The 20,368-nt window shown below is 38.3% G+C and overlaps 2 protein-coding genes and 2 long non-coding RNA genes across 4 annotated transcripts in view; 3 read left to right on the top strand and 1 right to left on the bottom strand.

Annotated features, from left to right (window-relative positions):
* Window positions 1-1,576: 1,576 nt before the first annotated feature.
* On the top strand, window positions 1,577-2,273 carry LOC135213996 (uncharacterized). Its single transcript, XM_064248094.1, has 2 exons — window positions 1,577-1,733; window positions 1,882-2,273. The coding sequence occupies exons 1-2, from the start codon at window positions 1,664-1,666 to the stop codon at window positions 2,172-2,174; spliced, it is 363 nt and encodes a 120-aa protein (XP_064104164.1). The 5' UTR covers window positions 1,577-1,663; the 3' UTR covers window positions 2,175-2,273.
* A 2,636-nt stretch (window positions 2,274-4,909) lies between these two features.
* LOC135213800 (uncharacterized) lies at window positions 4,910-5,712 on the bottom strand. The gene is made up of 2 exons (XR_010314202.1): window positions 5,459-5,712; window positions 4,910-5,312 (listed from the first exon to the last, which is right to left on the bottom strand). It is a non-coding gene; the product is annotated as an uncharacterized LOC135213800 (long non-coding RNA).
* Window positions 5,713-9,084: 3,372 nt separating this feature from the next.
* On the top strand, window positions 9,085-10,003 carry LOC135213997 (uncharacterized). The gene is made up of 2 exons (XR_010314243.1): window positions 9,085-9,462; window positions 9,612-10,003. It is a non-coding gene; the product is annotated as an uncharacterized LOC135213997 (long non-coding RNA).
* Window positions 10,004-11,079: 1,076 nt separating this feature from the next.
* LOC135213991 (fibroin heavy chain-like) overlaps window positions 11,080-20,368 on the top strand; it is a 114,462-nt gene continuing 105,173 nt past the window's right edge. Inside the window, exon 1 of the mRNA XM_064248082.1 lies at window positions 11,080-11,554. The gene's annotated coding sequence lies outside the window, so the exon portion shown is untranslated. The remainder of the gene's footprint in view (window positions 11,555-20,368) is intronic.

Here is a 20,368-nt window from a genome sequence, read left to right as displayed (position 1 = left end):
AAATACCAGGAGTTACGTCACCACGGTCGCAGCCAATGAAAACCCGGCTCCAGGTGACGCAACACACCTGAGAAGATCAACGCGCCTCGAGAATTTCCGACGCCTGGCCGCCAGCCAATGAAAAGTCGAGCACCCTCCGGGTCCTGCAGGAGCATTCGTGAGCGCCCGCACGACCACGGTATATAGCGAAAGACTCACCACTAAGGTATACGGGCTGCTCTGTGAGCAAGAGCCCGTGCTGGCACAAGGCCAGCTTAATCTTAAACAACAACAACAACCACTAAGATTCAGTCCTCCAGCAACCATCGCTGTGACCATGCCCTGGCAGATCTGGGCGAAACGTCAGAGAGAGAGAGAGAGAGAGAGAGAGAGAGAGAGAGAGAAACTTGTAGCAGTAATATATGTATATAGCAGTAATAAAGATAATTCAATATGACTACACTGGATTTGACGATCCCCTTTGGCACGTTGCTTGCCAGTTTCAGCAACATTGAGAAATCCTTAATAAGGAAAATAGAGAAGACTCTATACAAAATTAATGGAGCTGATGCAGCAATCCTTTTCAACAAGACTTATTATTATTATTATTTATTATTATTACTTATTTTATTATTCTTATTATTATTATATTATTATACTGAAGGACTAGTTTTCATAATAATAATAATAATATAACTAATAAGAAGAATAATATAATAATAATAATAGCTTTTATTTTTGTCTATCACAGTCATCCTATTCGACTGGGGTAGTTTGTATAGAGTGTTGGGGGGAGGGGGCGTTTGTTCCGGTTTATATCCTGCCTGCTTAGGAGTCCATCACTTTTCTCACTTTGTGCAGCACTGTTACTAGGAGCACACTCTTCTGCATGAGTCCTGGAGCTACTTTGGCATCTAGTTTTTCTAGGTTCCTTTTCAGGGACCTCGGGATCGTGCCTCCTAGTGCTCCTATGATTATGGGTACAATTTCCAATGGCATTTCCCATATCCTTCCTATTTCTATTTTAAGGTCTTGATACTCATCAATCTTTTCTCTCGCTTCCTCTTCAACTCTGGTGTCCCATGGTATTGCGACATCAATGAGTGACACTTTCTTCTTGATTTTGTCAATCAACGTCAAGTCTGGTCCTATTGGCACATATCACCCTTTATTATTATTATTATTATTATTATTATATTATTATTATATTATTATTATTATTATTATCTAGCATGTGAGTATATGGTCTTTAATGGATATTAAAAACTTTCGAACCTTGTACAAGGTTCAAAAGCTTTTAATATCCATTAAAGACCATATACTCACATGTTAAATTATTGTGGACCTGCAACCAATATTATCATCATTAAAGAAAGCAAAATTATCCAAAGCTCTGCCTTCCATTTCACACATCATACATCCAAAAATAGTCAAGGACAAAAGGACTTCATTATCAGAGGTGGAAAGCTTATCAGTCAGTCACGCACTTGGAACCCGGTTGGTTACAAGATTTATGTAAAACCCTTTCCCACGGTATCCAAAATAGCTGACACAATCCAAAGGCATTTTTTCTACATTCTAGAGAAAGCAAGGGTATATAAAGGTAGGTTGCTGGCAGAGTAAACAACAGACATCATTAGAGCATCTAGACAGCAACTTCTAAAGCAAAATCAGCAGCAACAACATGAAGGTCTTCCTGTTGGTCGTACTAGTTGCTCTTGCAACTGCTGACGCATCTCAGCTGAAAAATTGTAGTAAGGTTTTTTTAACGGATATTTTCCCTATATGAAAATTAATATCAATAATAATAGTCTATAATTCATAAGTGGGATTTTAAAATATCGATTTATTCGCTTAAATTTTTCATTACTAACATAAATTTTTTGTTTGTTTCAATTTCAGCCCCAAATCCTCCAGTCAACGAGAGGGTGGACAGCGTCACCTCCACCACCATCAATATATCCTTTGAGGATCCTGACGACATGTCCTGCCCCATCATAGCCTACAAGACCCACTGGGAGACAGCCTTGTCCTCCAGCATCACTCCGAAGGACGCAGAAGGAGAAGGAAACCATCTTTACCACGTGGAGATCACAGACCTCCTCCCCCACACCAGGTACAGGATCTACATCACTTCCATATCCTCCGACATGGTCCAGTCTTCTCCTAAGATCCTTTACGCAACTACGGATTGAACGGCTCCTCTGGGATTTATATAAATGACTCTCCTTCCTCCACTTAACTACTTTTAACTGTTTTCTAGGAACTATGTTTGAATAAATTCTACTTACGCATTGATCTGTTTTACTTTGCCCTATTAATGTAAGAAGGGAAGAGGTGAAGGTGGGTATGACCCATCTGGAGATCAAGGTGATTCATGCCCATTTTGTAGGGAAATGGTAGCTGTAGTGGCTACATTACATAAGATACTTTATAGTTATGTTCTCTATACGTGAGGTCAGCTTTATGCTATGGAAGGTTATGTCGGTGTAATGATAAAGCACTTTGTAAAAGTACGGAATAACGTCATTTACAAATGAAATGATATTTATTGGTAGAGTGAAACCTCCCAAGAGATATAAAGTTTTAAAAATTAAGACTCATTATTCGGTGTGAAATCTTTATTCATTATGGTAACCACTCAATTTTGTCCATTGAAAGAGGGTCTCCTTCCAATATTATTATTATTATTATTATTATTATTATTATTATTATTATTATATTATTATTATTATTATTATTATTTATTTTTGGTCTATCACAGTCCTCCAATTCGACTGGGATGTATTTATAGTGTGGAATTCCGGGTCGCATCCTGCCTCCTGAAGAGTCCATCACTTTTCTTACTGGTTAATTTTGTTGCAAAAAAGGGATAATAGAGATGAATTAAAATAAACATTTTCAGGTAACATAAAGTAAAGTTAAACAAAATAATGAGCAAATTAAACAATTAAGAGAATAAAGCTTTGCACATCATAAATAGTGTAGTGTGCCCGCAACTGAGTTTGTGGAGTGAGCGCTTAGGAACCAGAACCAGGAACCATGCTCGCTGTTCCTAGGATCACACTCTTCTGCATGAGGCCAGGAGCTACTTCAGCCTCTAGTTTTTCCAGATTCCTTTTCAGGGATCTTGGGATCGTGCCTACTTATCATTATTATTATTCAGAAGGTGGCCCTTTTTATGTTCTGCACAGGTCCTCGCTGAACGAGTGGTTTTCGCGCTCGGCAGCCAATCCGGTGGTCCGAAGTTCGAATCCCGGCTCGGCCAACGCGGAATCAGAGGAATTTATTTCTGGTGATAGAAATTCATTTGTCGATATAGTGTGGTTCGGATCCCACAATAAGTTGTAGGTCCCGTTGCTAGGTGACCAATTGGCTCCTAGCCACGTAAAAATATCTTATCCTTCGGGTCAGCCCTGGGAGAGCTGTTAATCAGCTCAGTGGTCTGGTAAAACTAAGATATACTACTTAACTTTATATTATACACGCTCACCACATTTTCTTTTACATAAATTGTAAATGGTTCCTCAGAGGGAGTTGCAATACAGGGCTTGAATAGGTTACGGGGGAAACCAATAGGCCTATCCCAATTTTTCCCCTCATATTTTGTTACTGGTAATCCCTTTCAGTCAGTTGGGCAACTGTTTCTCTTCTGTTTTGTTTCTGGTTCACGAAGCACAATTCTATTTTCCCTTTCTTTTCGTTGTGGAAAGTCACTTGGATGTATTCGTTGCAAAATGGATTTCATTGTTATTATCATTATTACCTGCAGTTTGCCGTCAGCAGTGTCATTCTGTTCCCATGATAAGGGTACAAAGTTACGGCTGTTGTTTTATTTACTCAGTAACTATAAGCGTGAATCATACTTTGTTTACTGTGAAGATCACTATTTTTCTTTCTTTGTGATGTTGATGGTGGTACAATTATGATGGAAGTCGTTTTCTTCATATATGAAATAAGGTTCAAAAGACCCTCATTTTGAAAGAAATGACGATTATCCTAGATGGGGTTTCTTTATGAAGAAATAAATAAGCTTCCAAAGTTCTTCTGTTTGTAAGATATGACTCCTTTGGCTCTTACTTCCGAAGATATTCACGCTTATTCACAGAGAAATTCATCATGAGGCTCTTTTCTACCTGAGTAGAGAAACTGAACACTATACTAGGTTTTTATCCATTTGTCCACCCGCCTGTAGTTCTCGCGCATGGTAACACTGCGTCCCGGCCTTTAAATAATTACGCCATGAGTAAGTTTTAGGTAAATATAAGGATATCTGGGTGTACATTTGGAACTGAAAAGTATTTTAATAATTTACTGTATAGGAATGACACCGTTAATATTCGAAATGGGATATTGTTGTCATTGTTGAATAAGCTGAATGTAACTATCTAAAGCCCGGGACGCAGTGTTACCATGCGCGAGCACCACAGGTGGGTGGACAGATAAAAAAACAAAAAACAGAGTATAGTTATCCTATTTTGTTTATCTTATTAAGACATTTTCTGTTACGAACAGAGGAACATCATGCTGGAAGACATGGAAATGGGAGTGCTGGGTAGAAGGAAGAAGGGAAGACCAAGAAAGAGATGGCGTGATTGTGTAGGGGAAGATATGTAATGGAAAGGTATTAACGAGAACGATGCACAGGACAGAAATCGATGGAGACGACTCATTCACAACGGCGACCCCATATAAAAAATGGGTTAAAGGTGGGAAGAAGAAGAAGGAGGTTAAGGTGTTTTCTTTCATTTGTCAAGATCGATCTTCGATTTATGACTGGAGAATTCTAAATTAACATCTTAGGGCGAAACCAACCCCAGCACTCCGTCAGGACAGAGAACATCTAGGCCTATTTGAGGTCAGAACACCTAGGCCTATTTGAGGTCATTGTCATTTGGTACACTCAAAAGGACAAAGTAAAACAAGTAACATGCTTTAAATGAATTTATTTATCACATCAAAGTTCCTAGGAATAAGTTAAAAGTAGTTAAATGGAGGAAGGAGACAGTCAATCATTTACATAAATCCCAGAGGAGCCGTTCAATCCGTAGTTGCGTAAAGGATCTTGGGAGAAGACTGGACCATGTCGGAGGATATGGAAGTGATGTAGATCCTGTACCTGGTGTGGGGGAGGAGGTCTGTGATCTCCACGTGGTAAAGATGGTTTCCTTCTCCTTCTGCGTCCTTCGGAGTGATGCTGGAGGACAAGGCCGTCTCCCAGTGAGTCCTGTAGGCTATGATGGGGCAGGACATGTCGTCAGGATCCTCGAAGGATATGTTGATGGTGGTGGAGGTGACGCTGTCCACCCTCTCGTTGACGGGAGGATTTGGGGCTGAAATAAAAAAAATTATATATGTTATTATTTGGAAATTTAGGCGAATAAATCGACATTTTAAAGTTCTATTAATGAAATATTGTCTATTATTAGTGATATTAATTTTTATATCAAGAAAACATCCGCTAAAACATAAAACTCACTGCAATTTTTCAGCTGAGATGCGTCAGCAGTTGCAAGAGCAACTAGTACGACCAACAGGAAGACCTTCATGTTGTTGCTGCTGATTTTACTTTAGAAGTTGCTGTCTAAATGCTCTAGTGATGTCTGTTGTTTACTCTGCCAGTAACCTACCATTTTATACCGTTGTTTCCATCTGCAGTAAAGAAAAAACCCTTGGGAACTGCGACAGATTCCCCATGTTGCAAGAGGATTTTAATTATCATGCCATTTAAGGTAGAAGGAAAAACTGCTCCTCGCATTTTTCTTTTATCCTGATAGTTCTTGGAATGACAGATAAGTTACCATTATTCTTGTGGTTACCAGGTGGCCTTTGAAATATAACTTTTCGAATTTATGGTGCTTTAAATGCATGGTGTCGATTTTTTCTATCTGCTCTGATTAACTTGAAATCAAAGGTGTTTTCCAGCAATTATTATTACATTATTATTATTATTATTATTATTATTATTATTATATTATTATTATTTATTATTATTATTATTATTATTATTATGACCGAGTCCCGAGACAAGAGGTATGGAGGAGTCTGAGGGAGATGGTGCCAGAGAAGTACGTGCGATTGATACAAGAGATGTACCGGAATGTATTTATCAGAGTGAGGAGCAGTGTTGGGGAGACAGAGGGTTTTGAGGTGAGAGTAAGATTACACCAAGTGGTCTTCTCTGAGCTCATTTATCTTTAACATAGTGATGGATGTTATAAGAGAGGAAGTAAGGGATGCAGTACCATGGAACATATTGTATGCGGATGATATTGTTCTGTTCGCAGAGAGCAGGGAAGATCTGGAAATGAAATTGGAAAGATGGAGACAAGTACTGGAGGACAGAGGAATGAGAATAAGTAGATCAAAGACAGAATATATGTGTACCACCACTGATAGAGATGATAGAGAAAGTATTCAGGTTGGTGGAGAGCAAATAAAGAGAGTTGATAAGTTTAAGTTTTTGGGATCTTTTTTTAATGCTGGAGGAAGTATGGAAGAAGTAAAACATCAGGTACAGGCAGGCTGGAACAACTAGAGAGCGGCCTCTGGAGTTTTTTTGACAAAAGCGTACTGCTTAGGTTAAAAGGAAAATTTCACAGGACAGTGGTAAGGACAGCAATGCTGTATGGCACGGAAACATCAAGCATGAGAAAAACAAAGCAGAAGAAGATGGATGTGGCAGAAATGAGAATGTTTAGGTGGATGTTTGGGGTGGCAAGAGAGGACAGGATCAGAAATAACTACATAAGGGGGTCGACTAAGGTGGTGGAAGTAACAAAGAAAGTGCAGAGGGGAGGCTGAGATGGTATGGACACCTGTTGAGGAGAGATGAGGACCACGCTGGGAGACATACTATGGGGGTGGAGGTGCAAGGAAGAAGAAGAAGAGGGAGACCAAGAAAGAGATGGAAGGACTGTGTGAGAGGAGACCTACATGAGAAGGGAATTGATGAGGTAGAAGCGCAGGATAGAAATAGATGGAAACGGCTCATCCAAAACGGTGACCCCATATAAAAATGGGAACCAGCTGGGAAGAAGAAGACTATTATTATTATTATTATTATTATTATTATTATTATTATTATTATTATTATTATTATTATTATTATACTGTAGGACTAGTTTTCATAACAATAATCACAAAAATAATCATAATCATAATAACCATTTTTTTTGTCTATCACAGTCATCCTATTCGACTGGGTGGTTTTTACAGCATATTATTATTATTATTATTATTATTATTATTATTATTATTATTATTATTATTATTATTATTATTATTATTATTAGAACTAGTCCTTCAGTAATAATAATAATAATAAATAATAATAATAGAATAATAATTAATAATAATAATAATAATAATAATAATATAATAATAATAATGTAATAATAATATAAATAATACCTATATAAAGCCATAAACACATGGGCAGTGCCAGTAATCAGATACAGCGCAGGAATAGTGGAATGGACGAAGGCAGAACTCCGCAGCATAGATCAGAAAACCAGGAAACAAATGACAATACACAAAGCACTACACCCAAGAGCAAATACGGACAGACTATACATAACACGAAAGGAAGGAGGGAAAGGACTACTAAGTATAGAGGACTGCTCAACATCGAAAACAGAGCGCTGGGGCAATATCTGAAAACCAGTGAAGACGAGTGGCTAAAGAGTGCATGGGAAGAAGGACTAATAAAAGTAGACGAAGACCCAGAAATATACAGAGACAGGAGAAAGACAGAAAGAACAGAGGACTGGCACAACAAACCAATGCACGGACAATACATGAGACAGACTAAAGAACTAGCCAGCGATGACAATTGGCAATGGCTACAGAGGGGAGAGCTAAAGAAGGAAACTGAAGGAATGATAACAGCGGCACAAGATCAGGCCCTAAGAACCAGATATGTTCAAAAAACGATAGACGGAAATAACATCTCTCCCATATGTAGGAAGTGCAATACGAAAAATGAAACCATAAACCACATAGCAAGTGAATGCCCGGCACTTGCACAGAACCAGTACAAAAAGAGGCATGATTCAGTGGCAAAAGCCCTCCACTGGAGCCTGTGCAAGAAACATCAGCTACCTTGCAGTAATAAGTGGTACGAGCACCAACCTGAAGGAGTGATATAAAACGATCAGGCAAAGATCCTCTGGGACTATGGTATCAGAACGGATAGGGTGATACGTGCAAACAGACCAGACGTGACGTTGATTGACAAAGTCAAGAAGAAAGTATCACTCATTGATGTCGCAATACCATGGGACACCAGAGTTGAAGAGAAAGAGAGGGAAAAAACGGATAAGTATCAAGATCTGAAAATAGAAATAAGAAGGATATGGGATATGCCAGTGGAAATCGTACCCATAATCATAGGAGCACTAGGCACGATCCAAGATCCCTGAAAAGGAATCTAGAAAAACTAGAGGCTGAAGTAGCTCCAGGACTCATGCAGAAGAGTGTGATCCTAGAAACGGCACACATAGTAAGAAAAGTGATGGACTCCTAAGGAGGCAGGATGCAACCCGGAACCCCACACTATAAATACCACCCAGTCGAATTGGAGGACTGTGATAGAGCAAAAAAAAAAAAAAAAAAAAAAAAAAAAAAAATAATAATAATAATAGCTGTAAAAGCCACCCAGTCGAATAGGATGACTGTGATAGACAAAAAAAATGGTATTATAATTATGATTATTTTTGTGATTATTATTATGAAAACTAGTCCTTCAGTATAATAATAATAATAATAATAATAATAATAATAATAATAATAATAATAATAATAATAATAATAATAATAATAATAATAATAATAATATGAAGGTAGGAGACCCTCTCTCAAACATGTTTTGTTAAAGATGATGGCAGCATCAGTGAAATTGATTTAATATATGGTCTTGAAAAGACCATATATAAAATCAATTCCACTTATGCTGCCATCATCTTTAATAATAATGATAAAAAAATAATAAAAGCTTTCGAACCTTGAACAAGATTCGAAAACTTTTAATATCCATTAAAGACCATATACTCACATGTTATATTATTGTGGACCTGCAACCAATATTATCATCATTAAAGAAAGCAAAATTATCCAAAGCACTGCCTTCCATTTCACGCATCATACATCCAAAAATAGTCAAGGACAAAGGACTTCATTATCAGAGGTGGAAAGCTTATCAGTCAGTCACTCACTTGGAACCCGGTTGGTTACAAGATTTCTGTAAAACCCTTTCCCACGGTATCCAAAATAGCTGACGCAATCCAAAGGCATTTTTTTCTACATTCTAGAGAAAGTAAGGGTATATAAAGGTAGGTTGCTGGCAGAGTAAACAACAGACATCACTAGAACATCTAGACAGCGACTTATAAAGCAAAATCAGCAGCAACAACATGAAGGTCTTCCTGTTGGTCGTACTAGTTGCTCTTGCAACTGCTGACGCATCTCAGCTGAAAAACTGTAGTAAGTTTTTTTTAACGGATGTTTTCCAGATATGAAAATTAATATCAATAATAATAGTCTATAATTCATAAGTGGGACTTCAAAATGTCGATTTATTCGCTTAAATTTCTAATTACTAACATGAATTTCTTTTTTGGTTTTAATTTCAGCCCCAAATCCTCCCGTCAACGAGAGGGTGGACAGCGTCACCTCCACCACCATCAACATATCCTTCGAGGATCCTGCCGACATGTCCTGTCCCATCATAGCCTACAAGACTCACTGGGAGACGGCCTTGTCCTCCAGCATCACTCTGAAGGACGCAGAAGGAGAAGGAAACCATCTTTACCACGTGGAGATCACAGACCTCCTCCCCCACACCAGGTACAGGATCTACATCACTTCCATATCCTCCGACATGGTCCAGTCTTCTCCTAAGATCCTTTACGCAACTACGGATTGAACGGCTCCTCTGGGATTTATATAAATGACTCTCCTTCCTCCACTTAACTACTTTTAACTGTTACCTAGGAACTATGTTTGAATAAATTCTACTTACGCATTGATCTGTTTTACTTTGCCCTATTAATGTAAGAAGGGAATAGGTGAAGGTGGGTATGACCCATCTGGAGATCAAGGTGATTCATGCCCATTTTGTAGGGAAATGGTAGCTGTAGTGGGTACATCACATAAGATACTTTATAGTTATATTCTCTATAAGTGAGGTCAGCTTTATGCTATGGAAGGTTATGTCGGTGTAATGATAAAGCACTTTATAAAAGTACGGAATAACGTCATTTACAACTGAAATGATATTTATTGGTAGAGTGAAACACTCCCAAGAGATTTAACGTTTTAAAAATTAAGACTCATTATCCGGTGTGAAATCTTTATTCATTATGGTAACCAATCAATTTTGTCCATTCAGGGAGTAAAGTACTTTTAACCACGCGAATTAGGATGCCAATAGTATAAAGTGGACAGATAAGTGGTTCTAAGTGAAACAGATTAAACATAACACAGACAGATGATTGTTTGGACTTAAGATGGATTTCTGCGTTACTTATGGTATAAAGTGTTTAATAGAATCGCAATTTCCAGCCAATTTTAATGTCAAAACATAATTATTGGAAGTGTATATATATATATAGATATATATATAATATATATATATATATCTATATATATATATATATATATATATTTATATATATATTTTATATGCAATCTCGTTTAACCAGGGAATAATAACATTAGTAATTTTACGAGAACAAAAGACCATTCACTAATACAGCGACAAATAAACAAAGAAATAAATGAAAAATAAAATAAATCCTAATGTCAAAACATCACCAGACACCCGATAATATCTCCTGACAGCTGATAACAAAGATATATATATGAATATTAATGAAGGCAAGACCATTCGTTAACGAAAGAAACGACAGAGCAAATGAATAAGTGAATATGAGAAATGCACGAAAATAAAAACAGATTGAGCATCATTTGACGCGTGGGCGGGTCAGCGAGAAGATATTAAGAAGAAGAAGAAGAAGTCCAAGAAAAACAGTAAAGACAGCTGAGCTGAGGAGAGTCAGTGTCTCAGACTCTCAGTGACTCAGTCAGTATCCGCGTGAAGTTCGTACGTGTAGGATGTAACGCTCCGTTCCCCGGCCGCTCGATCACGGGTCTGACGGTGCGAAAGATTTGCGTTCAAATATCGATATATATATATTTTTAAATTTCTGACATTACCGAGGAATGATTTACATATATATTTACATCGACTGCGCAGTGTAAATTGAACGTTTACACTTGTTTCGTCAGTCGGGTGATTAATTAAAAGATAATAAATGTTGGTATATATTGGTGATCACTTGACCCTCATCAGTTGAAAATGGCGGGTAAGTTATAATTCCATTTTTTTAAATCGAAAATTGTCTAACTTCCCGTCAAGTGCTCGTTGATTGCAACGTGGAATAATATAGTGAAATAATCCCTCTACAATCCCCGATAACTGTGGATTACGCTTGACCCGAAGTTTAGACGTAATTAGGATGTCATTCGAATGGATATATACTCCAGAATGCTACTCAAGATGGTCCCCTTAAATGTAAGTACTTGTAATTGATTTATTTTGTATCAAATTTGTAATAACTTTTGATGGTTTAATTTGTGTAATTACTTCCCATTCAATTACAGTTGCTCGTAATTTGTCTATTGGATTGAAAGATATTAGTGATTTATATCCATTTTTTAAAATGTTTTTCCACGTGAGAGGCTATATTAGGCCTATAGTATGGGCGATCCATTTGGTTTTTCGTGGTTCCTTCAGGCCTGGGCTACAAAGAGAGTATTATATTGTCGCATTTTGCGATTGAAAATGGTGATATATTGAGTCCAAATTAATAATATATTGACTAGGGGATATTTGTCTTATGTTAGTGGATTTTTGTGAGGTAATACTTGTATATTTTGATCGTGACGCTAAGCTAGGCCTATACCGCTTATCCATGTTGTTTCGTGTTCAGGTCTGCGATTTGCAATTGAAAATATATAATTAACTCAGGAGGGGATATTTTGTATTGTAGTAGTGGATATTTGTGAGTTATTGCTTGTTCAAACGTAAATTTTACACGTGATGTTAGGCTAGGCCTGTATGGCCTATCTGTGTGGTTTTTCGCGGTTTCTTCAGGTCTTGGCTACTAAAAGAGTATTTTGTTGCTTTTTGCAATTGAAAATAATGATTTATTGGATCCAAAACAATTATATATTGACTAGGAGGTATTTGTGAGGTGATGGTTGTTTAAACATCGTATATTGTACTCGTGACCCACGGCTAGGCCTATATTGCCTTCCATTGTGGATTTCCATGTCGTCTTCAAGCCTGGAGTAGGTAGAGAGCTTTCTGTAGCATTTTGCAATTGAAAATGATAATATATTGAGTCTAAACCAATAATAATATTGATTTCATCTCGTTTACCTCACTTGGGAATAAACGTGACACTAAGCTAGGCCTATATATCTCTTTGAGGTTAAGCCTCATAATTCTCCTTATTTTGCACTTTAGTGAAATGTTATATTACTGAGCCCATAATAATGTTATTGAGTCCTCATTCTCTCTCTCTCTCTCTCTCTCTCTCTCTCTCTCGTATTTCACTTGGGAGCGAACTTAATGCTAGACTGTGTAAGAGCCCTATTTAGCTGTGATAATGGCGCCATCTTGGCGGGAATCCAATGATTTTATTTTTTTTTAAATGTAGTATTTCGTGAATATTAACTTTCGTAGGTCAAAGATCAGTTGTTTAGACGCCTGTTTGTTTAGGTACGTCATAAGTGTGTTTAGTGCTTAGAAGGGAGATCAGTGGGCTATGTGGTAAGTTCTTGATGGTTTCAGATAAACATTAAGGTTTGTTGAAACTGTATGTGGTTTTAAATAAATATTAAGGTTTATTTAATGTTTTTATGTGGTTTATATGAAAGATGGTGTGTATGATTTTTTTAACAATTTCCTTATGCAAATTAGAAAGGTCACCGAAACCTTAGACTTATAAGTTTACGTAAATTTTGTAAGTATTGGTCTAAGTGGAAAGCGTTGCGCTCTATTGGGATGGAGATGCTACTAGACTCATCCATTATGAAAGCAGCGGACACTTTGCGGCGGGGATGGAGGGAAGGGGGGGGGGGGGCAGTGGGAAGGGGTTTTTTGTGGGGTAAGAAAGAAGGGGGAGCACAGTAGTTTAGCCTTTCAAGAAGAGTAATTGGATACCCATGAATTATCGCCATGAATAAAAACGCTTTACCACTGTCCACTGAGAGAAGCTCTCTCTCTCTCTCTCTCTCTCTCTCTCTCTCTCTCTCTCTCTCTCTCTCTCTCCCGGGTTTATCGAGATGGTAACAATTATATTGTAATATTAAGCGTTCATTGGTCCCGGATTCGTAGTTATCTTGTGGGCTCAAGTTGTGGCGGTGTCGAAAAATAGGTTTAAAGCTAGTCTCTCTCTCTCTCTCTCTCTCTCTCTCTCTCTCTCTCTCTCTCTCTCTCAAGATTCAGATAGACGTATATTCATCAGTTCTAGATCCCAATGAGATTTTAAACAAAAGAATGCTTAGAAAGTCTTGAAAGGTTTATCACTTCATATTGCTTACATGTTAAACATTAATGATAATTCATGCAACTGTCATAGACAGTAAGTCTAGACCTATGAGTCTAGACGTTTAAATGTTAGTTGTTTGATGTCACCAGATGTCAGTGGTGCATGATGTTGTTTTTTTTTTTTTATGTTGGCAGATATTATTATTATTAGTACGAGAACTGCTTGTCCAAGGGTTTTATTTTGAGATAAGTAACCTTGCGCGGAAAAGAAATGCAGATGCAAGTTCATAGCAAAGAAAAAACAAATGATTGAAAAAAAAAGGAGTTCCAGTTGAAGTTATTGTAGACCGAATGGAACACGATTTAGAGGAATATTTTCGACCTGGAAACTGGAAGTCAAGACTGGAAATCTGGAAGTGGACGTGACGCGTCTCCCAAACGTTTAAAAATTTTTTAGAACCTTGGCTGACCTTTGCATAAGTCAGCCAACCTCGGTGTGACCTAGTGTGACCCAGAGGTCACAATTAAGCCAATTACACAGAGGTCACAATTAAGCCAATAACACTTTGCTAAGCGTCAGTGTGTCACCCAAAATCGTAGATGATCCGCTAAAATTGAGTCTGCCTCTGCTCCAAGCACCCATTGCTTGACTCTCCTTCGTAAAAGAAATGGCGCACTTCCTGTTTGTCAAATTATTAGCTACTTGTGAGAGGAGGGGGCGGGTAGGGGGCCGGGGACCCCGTTGATACTGAAACTAGCTTTTGTTTCGGAGATGAATCTTAGTGTATTGCTTTAACCGCATTCTAATATGCACATGTTTGCTTACATTTCTTAGGCCTACTTGCAAAGTCCCTAGCTGTACTATGTTTGTAGGTGTCTTTTGTTACGTCACAGTGTAATGGGTGTGATGTGCATGTTTGTGTGTGGTGTGTGTATTTATTAGAATTGTATATTCTTTTGTATGATTTGTTTGCGCTATTTTGGTGCAGTACACAAGTCTTCCTATTTAATGATGGTGTGTTTGATATGATGTATATTGGTGTTTAGTGTTGCCAAATATCTCTTTAGAATATACCTCCTCTTTATATAAAGTAAATATATTTGAAAGACGTATATTTTGAGTTTTGATTTATTATGCCTGTATTTGCTGAAACAAGAGAGAGAGAGAGAGAGAGAGAGAATCGAATTTTCGTGGCGCCGATATAAACTTAAGTTTAGCGAACAGCCATCGCTTAATGGCATAGGTTAAAGTAACCTCTCTCTCTCTCTCTCTCTCTCTCTCTCTCTCTCTCAGTTCTTAAAAGAGTCATAAGAGTGGATGGTATCCCATTCGAAGCAACTGCAGTCATTATTCGCTTGTATATTAACCTTCGCCTCTTCCTCACTTGAGTCATCAGTTTCAGAGAGAGAGAGAGAGAGAGAGAGAGAGAGAGAGAGATATTCATTTTCCTGATCTGACAGACCGCTCAGCCGTAGTACCATAATATACTCTTTAGTCTCAATCATGGGTCTAAGCGCATTGCGTAAACGCCTCTCTCTCTCTCTCTCTCTCTCTCTCTCTCTCTCTCTCTCTCTCTCTCATTCAGGTATCCGCCCTTTTATCTTCCTTCTTCTATCTCCTGACCTGGAACTCTTTTAACAAAGAGGTGCTCTCTCTCTCTCTCTCTCTCTGAGGTCATGCGCCGTGCCCTCCCTACCCAGGAGAAACTGAAAGTGATGGGCATGAAAAGACACCTCTTTTGGTTGGGTATTTGTTATCGGGAAATGTGAGGTGCTTTGTACACTTTGAGAAATTTAGTTTGTAAAGGATTGGTCAATATTTTTAAAAAATGCATAGACATCTCAATGTCATTCTGGGTAGGCCTAAAGTCGTCGGTGAAGTGCTTAGAAATCGATTTTAAAGGTTAAAATTCTACAAATGGGCTACGCAGTGCTTGTTGTCAAGGATTTGTTATTTACTTTTTTCAGGGACAGCGCTTCTTCTGTGATTGTAAATGTAATAGGAATCTAGATATTATCAATGGTAGGCCTAAATTCATCTCTGAGATGTTGAGAAGCCTAGACTTTTGAGGTAAGTCTTTTTTTATTTAAAGTCTACACTCGGCTTAGAAGACTTTCACTTTCTAGACTGAGCCTGCAAGACTTTTGAGTTAATTTTTTTTTTAGTCTCGACTTAGCCTAGAAGATTTTCCTTTTCTCTTTAGAGTATATAATGGAGGCTGCTTCCACTGGTGTTCTTTAAAAGTTTGGACTTTTAAAGACAGACTTTTCTGAGTCTAGACTTCTCCTTTTTAGTATTAGGGACTCTGCTTCTACCAAGTTCTAATGTTCTTCAAAAGTCAGAAAACAGAGCGCATTAGGCTGATATACCTTTTTTATATATATACTCTAGACTTTCCCCATTTGAGTAATAGGGATTCTGCTTTGGCTGATGTTCTGAAAAAGTCTGATAATAGAACGCACTAGGCTGATAGACTTTTATTTTATTTAAAGTCTAGACTTTTCGTTTCAAGTAATATGGAATCTCTGCTTCTACTATGTTCTTCTGAAGTCTGATAATCGAACACACTAGGCTGATAGACTTTTTTTTTTTTAATTTAAAGTCTAGACTTTCCCTTTCGATAATGGAGACTCTCTGTCTCTCCCCCATGGTCTTTAAAGTCTAAACTTTGGTCCAGCCGATCTCACGTGGATGGCTGATTAGACTTACGTTTGAAGGAGTAATTAAATCTGGGGTTGGTGGGTGAAAGTAGATTGTTTGCGGTAGAGTCGGCCTGTTTATTTTCTTTTTATCTGAGAGAGAGAGAGAGAGAGAGAGAGAGAGAGAGAGAGAGAGAGAGAGAGAGAGAGATCATGTACGGACTATAGGCTACTGATCTGAAGTTACATTAGATGGAAACAGTAGGCCTATACTTATATGCTTTATATATATATATATATATATATATATATATATATATATATATATATCAGAGAGAGAGAGAGAGAGAGAGAGAGAGAGAGAGAGAGAGAGAGAGAGAGAGCGAGCGACGAGTTGCATATCATTTATGTGTCATATCCGAAAAATGACATTGAACCAAAACACAGTAGGCCAATATGCTTATTTTCTTAATGAGAGAGAGAGAGAGAGAGAGAGAGAGGAGAGACGCGGTGCATATCATTTATTTGCCGTGATAATCTGAAGAGTGACCTTAAACCAAGACACAGTAGGCCTATATGCCTATTGTTTCAAAGATCCCTCATTATTCACATTCACTTTCGTAGGACAAAATTGCTCTCATACATTACACAAGAGGCCTATACACTATACAGTTATACATTATGTATTAATTCATCCCCTAAGGAAAAAAGCTAACACAAGCTTATCTTAGACAATTTCGTCTACGAAAGATTCGTAAATATTTTAAGGATCTTCAAATGGAGATGCAAGCAGTCACTGTCAATATACACTCGTGCGTGCGTGCTTGCATGCACATTCCTTTGTTGCAACCCTCGAATTGAAGGATTCGTGCCTGCGTGAGTGTACTGCTTTGTGTGTACACTGAACTGTGTACACACGATCTTCTGGTTACGCTGGTTGGTTACCGTTCAAGATATATAATATATACTAAGAGGGAGTCGTTATTAATTTCTTTTAAAGATACTTTTTAGTTTTCTGTGCCGGCTTTGTCTGTCCGTCCGCGCACTTTTTCTGACCGCCCTCAGATCTTAAAAACTGCCGAGGCTAGAGGGCTGCAAATTGATATGTTGATCATCCACCCTCCATTCATCAAACATACCAAATTGCAGCCCTCTAGCCTCAGTAGTTTTCGTTTTTATCTAAGGTTGAAGTTAGCCATAATCGTGCTTCTGGCAACGATACAGGATAGCCCACCACCGGGACGTGTTTAAAGAAGTTTTTCGAGCCGCGGCTCATACAACATCATACCGAGATACCGAGACCACCGAAAGATCGATCTATAATATCAGTGGTCTTGATATATATATATATATATATATATATAATATATATATATATAGATATATATATATGTATATATATATATATATATATATATATATATATATATATATATATATAATATATATATATATATATATAGCTTGTTCATTTTGCTCTTCATTATTTCTAGATATTTTCATCTTTTAAATACTATTTTGAAGATGTTTGTGGCATGGGCACCGTCCCGCCCCCCTCTCAGAACTGCCCATGGCCCAGGCGCTCGGGTTGAAAACCCACTGGTCTACTAGTTGGTGGAAATAGGATCGTATTAGGATGGTATCCTTCAGGGGAAAAATAGTGTTCGCGGTCAGAATCCTTCCAAAAGAGTAGCTTTAACCTAAGATGTTCAACAGTAGGCCTATCAGTGGTCGTTACTCAGGTACTAATGACAGGGTTTAGGTGAGATTCATGTTGCTTTATTACGGGTATTCGAGGATAGTGTGGGCACTGGGCATTGGAAAAATGGGCATTTTTGTTTGTTTCGTATGTTTTTTAGTTTTCTGCAAAAGAAAACTATTGAGATGGCTGTTTGTCTGTCCGTCCTCAGATATTATAGACTACTGAGGCTAGAGGGCTGCAAATTGGTATGTTGATCATCCACCCTCCAATAACCAAAGATACCAAGTTGCAACCCTCTACCGTGGTAGTTTTTATTTTTATTTAAGATTAAAGTTATGAATTTAGAACAGATATTGCTAGGCCTGGTCTAGAAATTGATGATGGTGGCTAACATATTATTGTTAGGCCTATCTATAACTCGTTATTTTCAGCTTATTCATTGCAATTTTAGATTATTTAGGGTAGGCCTATCCCGGTTTTAGTCGCAAAATGATATCATTACTGATTGATTGTTGCATAAACTGGGTAGCCTAACACCAGCACAGGCCACCAACGTGGAGTCGTGGCATCTTTAGGGCATTTTTAATGTTCACTTTGTAGGTATGTCGGCACATGACCTCGTCGAAATAATTGAAAGGAGGCAGGCTCCAGCAGCCGTAGGAGGAGGAAGGTGCCATGTTGTAGGACCCTAACCAGGAGCTTAGGAGTAGCCTAACATCCTTTCATCCTCATCGCTGTGTTTCTCTAGACCTAGGGCGAAGTTACCTATATGGTGGGCCTACAGTGAGGTTCGGGAGGTTTCCTTTAGCCCATGTATGGCGAGGTTATACCCAAGGATTGCATGCCCACCCGAAGGTACTATGTATTACAGGATGCCCCATCGGTCGGTCAGTCGGTCGGTCGGTCGGCTAAGGGCGTGTCTGTGTAAGTAGGAGGTCACGAGAGTCAGTCTAGGAATGTCGGTTAGGGATCCATGTTGCTTTAGACGTTGGTGATACTAGGAGCACATAGGCCTAGTAGATGAGCTGACGTCATACTTATATTTTATTTTTACACTTGTTCATACTTTTTAATTTGTGTGTCGTTAGTGTGATCAGTATTTTCGTCAGATACACCCACAGGCACTCGTACACACACACACACACACACACAGATAAGTAAAACATACTTATCTTGATTTCCTTGTGTGATGTTAGCCCAATTATGTCTTAGCAAGAAGAAGAAGAAGAAGAAGAAGAAGAGAGAGAGAGAGAGATTTTTTAATCTTCATTCGATCTACAATGAAAGCCTGTGCTGAGTTACATTGTTGCAATGATACAATCATTGAACGGCCGCGTTCTGTTGGTCAGCAAGCAGACGGTTTTGCGTTTCTTTCTGTTTTCCGATTCGGTTGGAAGGCTGTTCCTTCTTCTCTCTCTCTCTCTCTCTCTCTCTCTCATACAAACACACACACCCACAAACGCGCGCGCACACTCAGTGTTCCTTTTAACAGTAATGGGCATTGTGTGTTATTTACATTCCTCTGTTTGTAAATTACTGCGCTACTTCCTACGCATGCTCTCCTCTCACCTCTCTCTCTCCTCTCTATCTCTCCTCTCTCCTCACACCGACAGAATTAGGTTACAACGAACTCATCTACATTCCCCTGTTCGTAAATCACTAAGCTGCATCTCTCTCTCTCTCTCTCTCTCTCTCTCTCTCTCTCTCTCTCTCTCTCTGAGTTAGCGATCCCAATAAGGCCAAATTTTGCAATTCCCCAATAGCGGAAATGTGTCTCCCCCCCCCCCCCCCCCCACCACACACACACACACACAATCATACAATCAAATCCTGTAAGTAGGCATCGTTATGTATCATTAGAGACGATCCCATCTTTCGAGGTTTAGTTAAAACCGGCGCAGCTGCTGGTTTATGTTTCGCTTCGCGTTTCTAGACCAAACACGGTTTCAACTGTTGGTTTATAAGTTTTATTTTGCGGTTTATAGATTGTACGTAGCATAGGCTGAAAACTGCGGGTTGATTTAGGCCTGAATTTGTGAATTTCGAATGGAGAATCTTGAATTATCGTGCACAGGTAATCGATGTCAGATGCAATTGTGTCGAGCTGGTTCATATTACAAGGAGTTACAAGGATTAGGATGTCTCAAAGACTTGTTAGTCCATCCTAAGAGGAGACATCGTGTGCTCACTTTTCTGTAAGAGCAGGTTTTACTGTTCATTCACAGTGTCCTCCTAATGATTTTGTCTAGCTTTCTTTTAAACTCTTCCATGCTGTTGGTGTTTACAACTTCTGGTGGCGGTTTTTTCCTTGTGTCACATATCTTGTATGTGAAGAAGTTCCCACAGTGGGATGTGTTGTATCTCTTCAGCTCTAGTTTCCTTCCATTATGTCTTGTATGGTTTTCGTTTATATTATGTTTTAGGAAATGTTATTTTCTTAGGTTTATTTTTATATCTTGTGCGGTGGCTTCCCAATGAATTCATTGTAA

The sequence above is a fragment of the Macrobrachium nipponense genome, chromosome 43 (genome assembly GCF_015104395.2).
Source record: "Macrobrachium nipponense isolate FS-2020 chromosome 43, ASM1510439v2, whole genome shotgun sequence".
NCBI lineage: Eukaryota > Metazoa > Arthropoda > Malacostraca > Decapoda > Palaemonidae > Macrobrachium > Macrobrachium nipponense.
Note: the sequence above shows the minus strand (reverse complement) of the source record. Positions and strands in the feature narration are given on the sequence as shown.

Bases quoted from the DNA above. Each gene is read 5' to 3' on its own strand.
- LOC135213996 (XM_064248094.1), top strand. From the start codon at position 1,664: ATGAAGGTCTTCCTGTTGGTCGTACTAGTTGCTCTTGCAACTGCTGAC. The intron at 1,734-1,881 runs GTAAGGTTTTTT...TTTCAATTTCAG, and splicing joins ATCTCAGCTGAAAAATTGTA to CCCCAAATCCTCCAGTCAAC.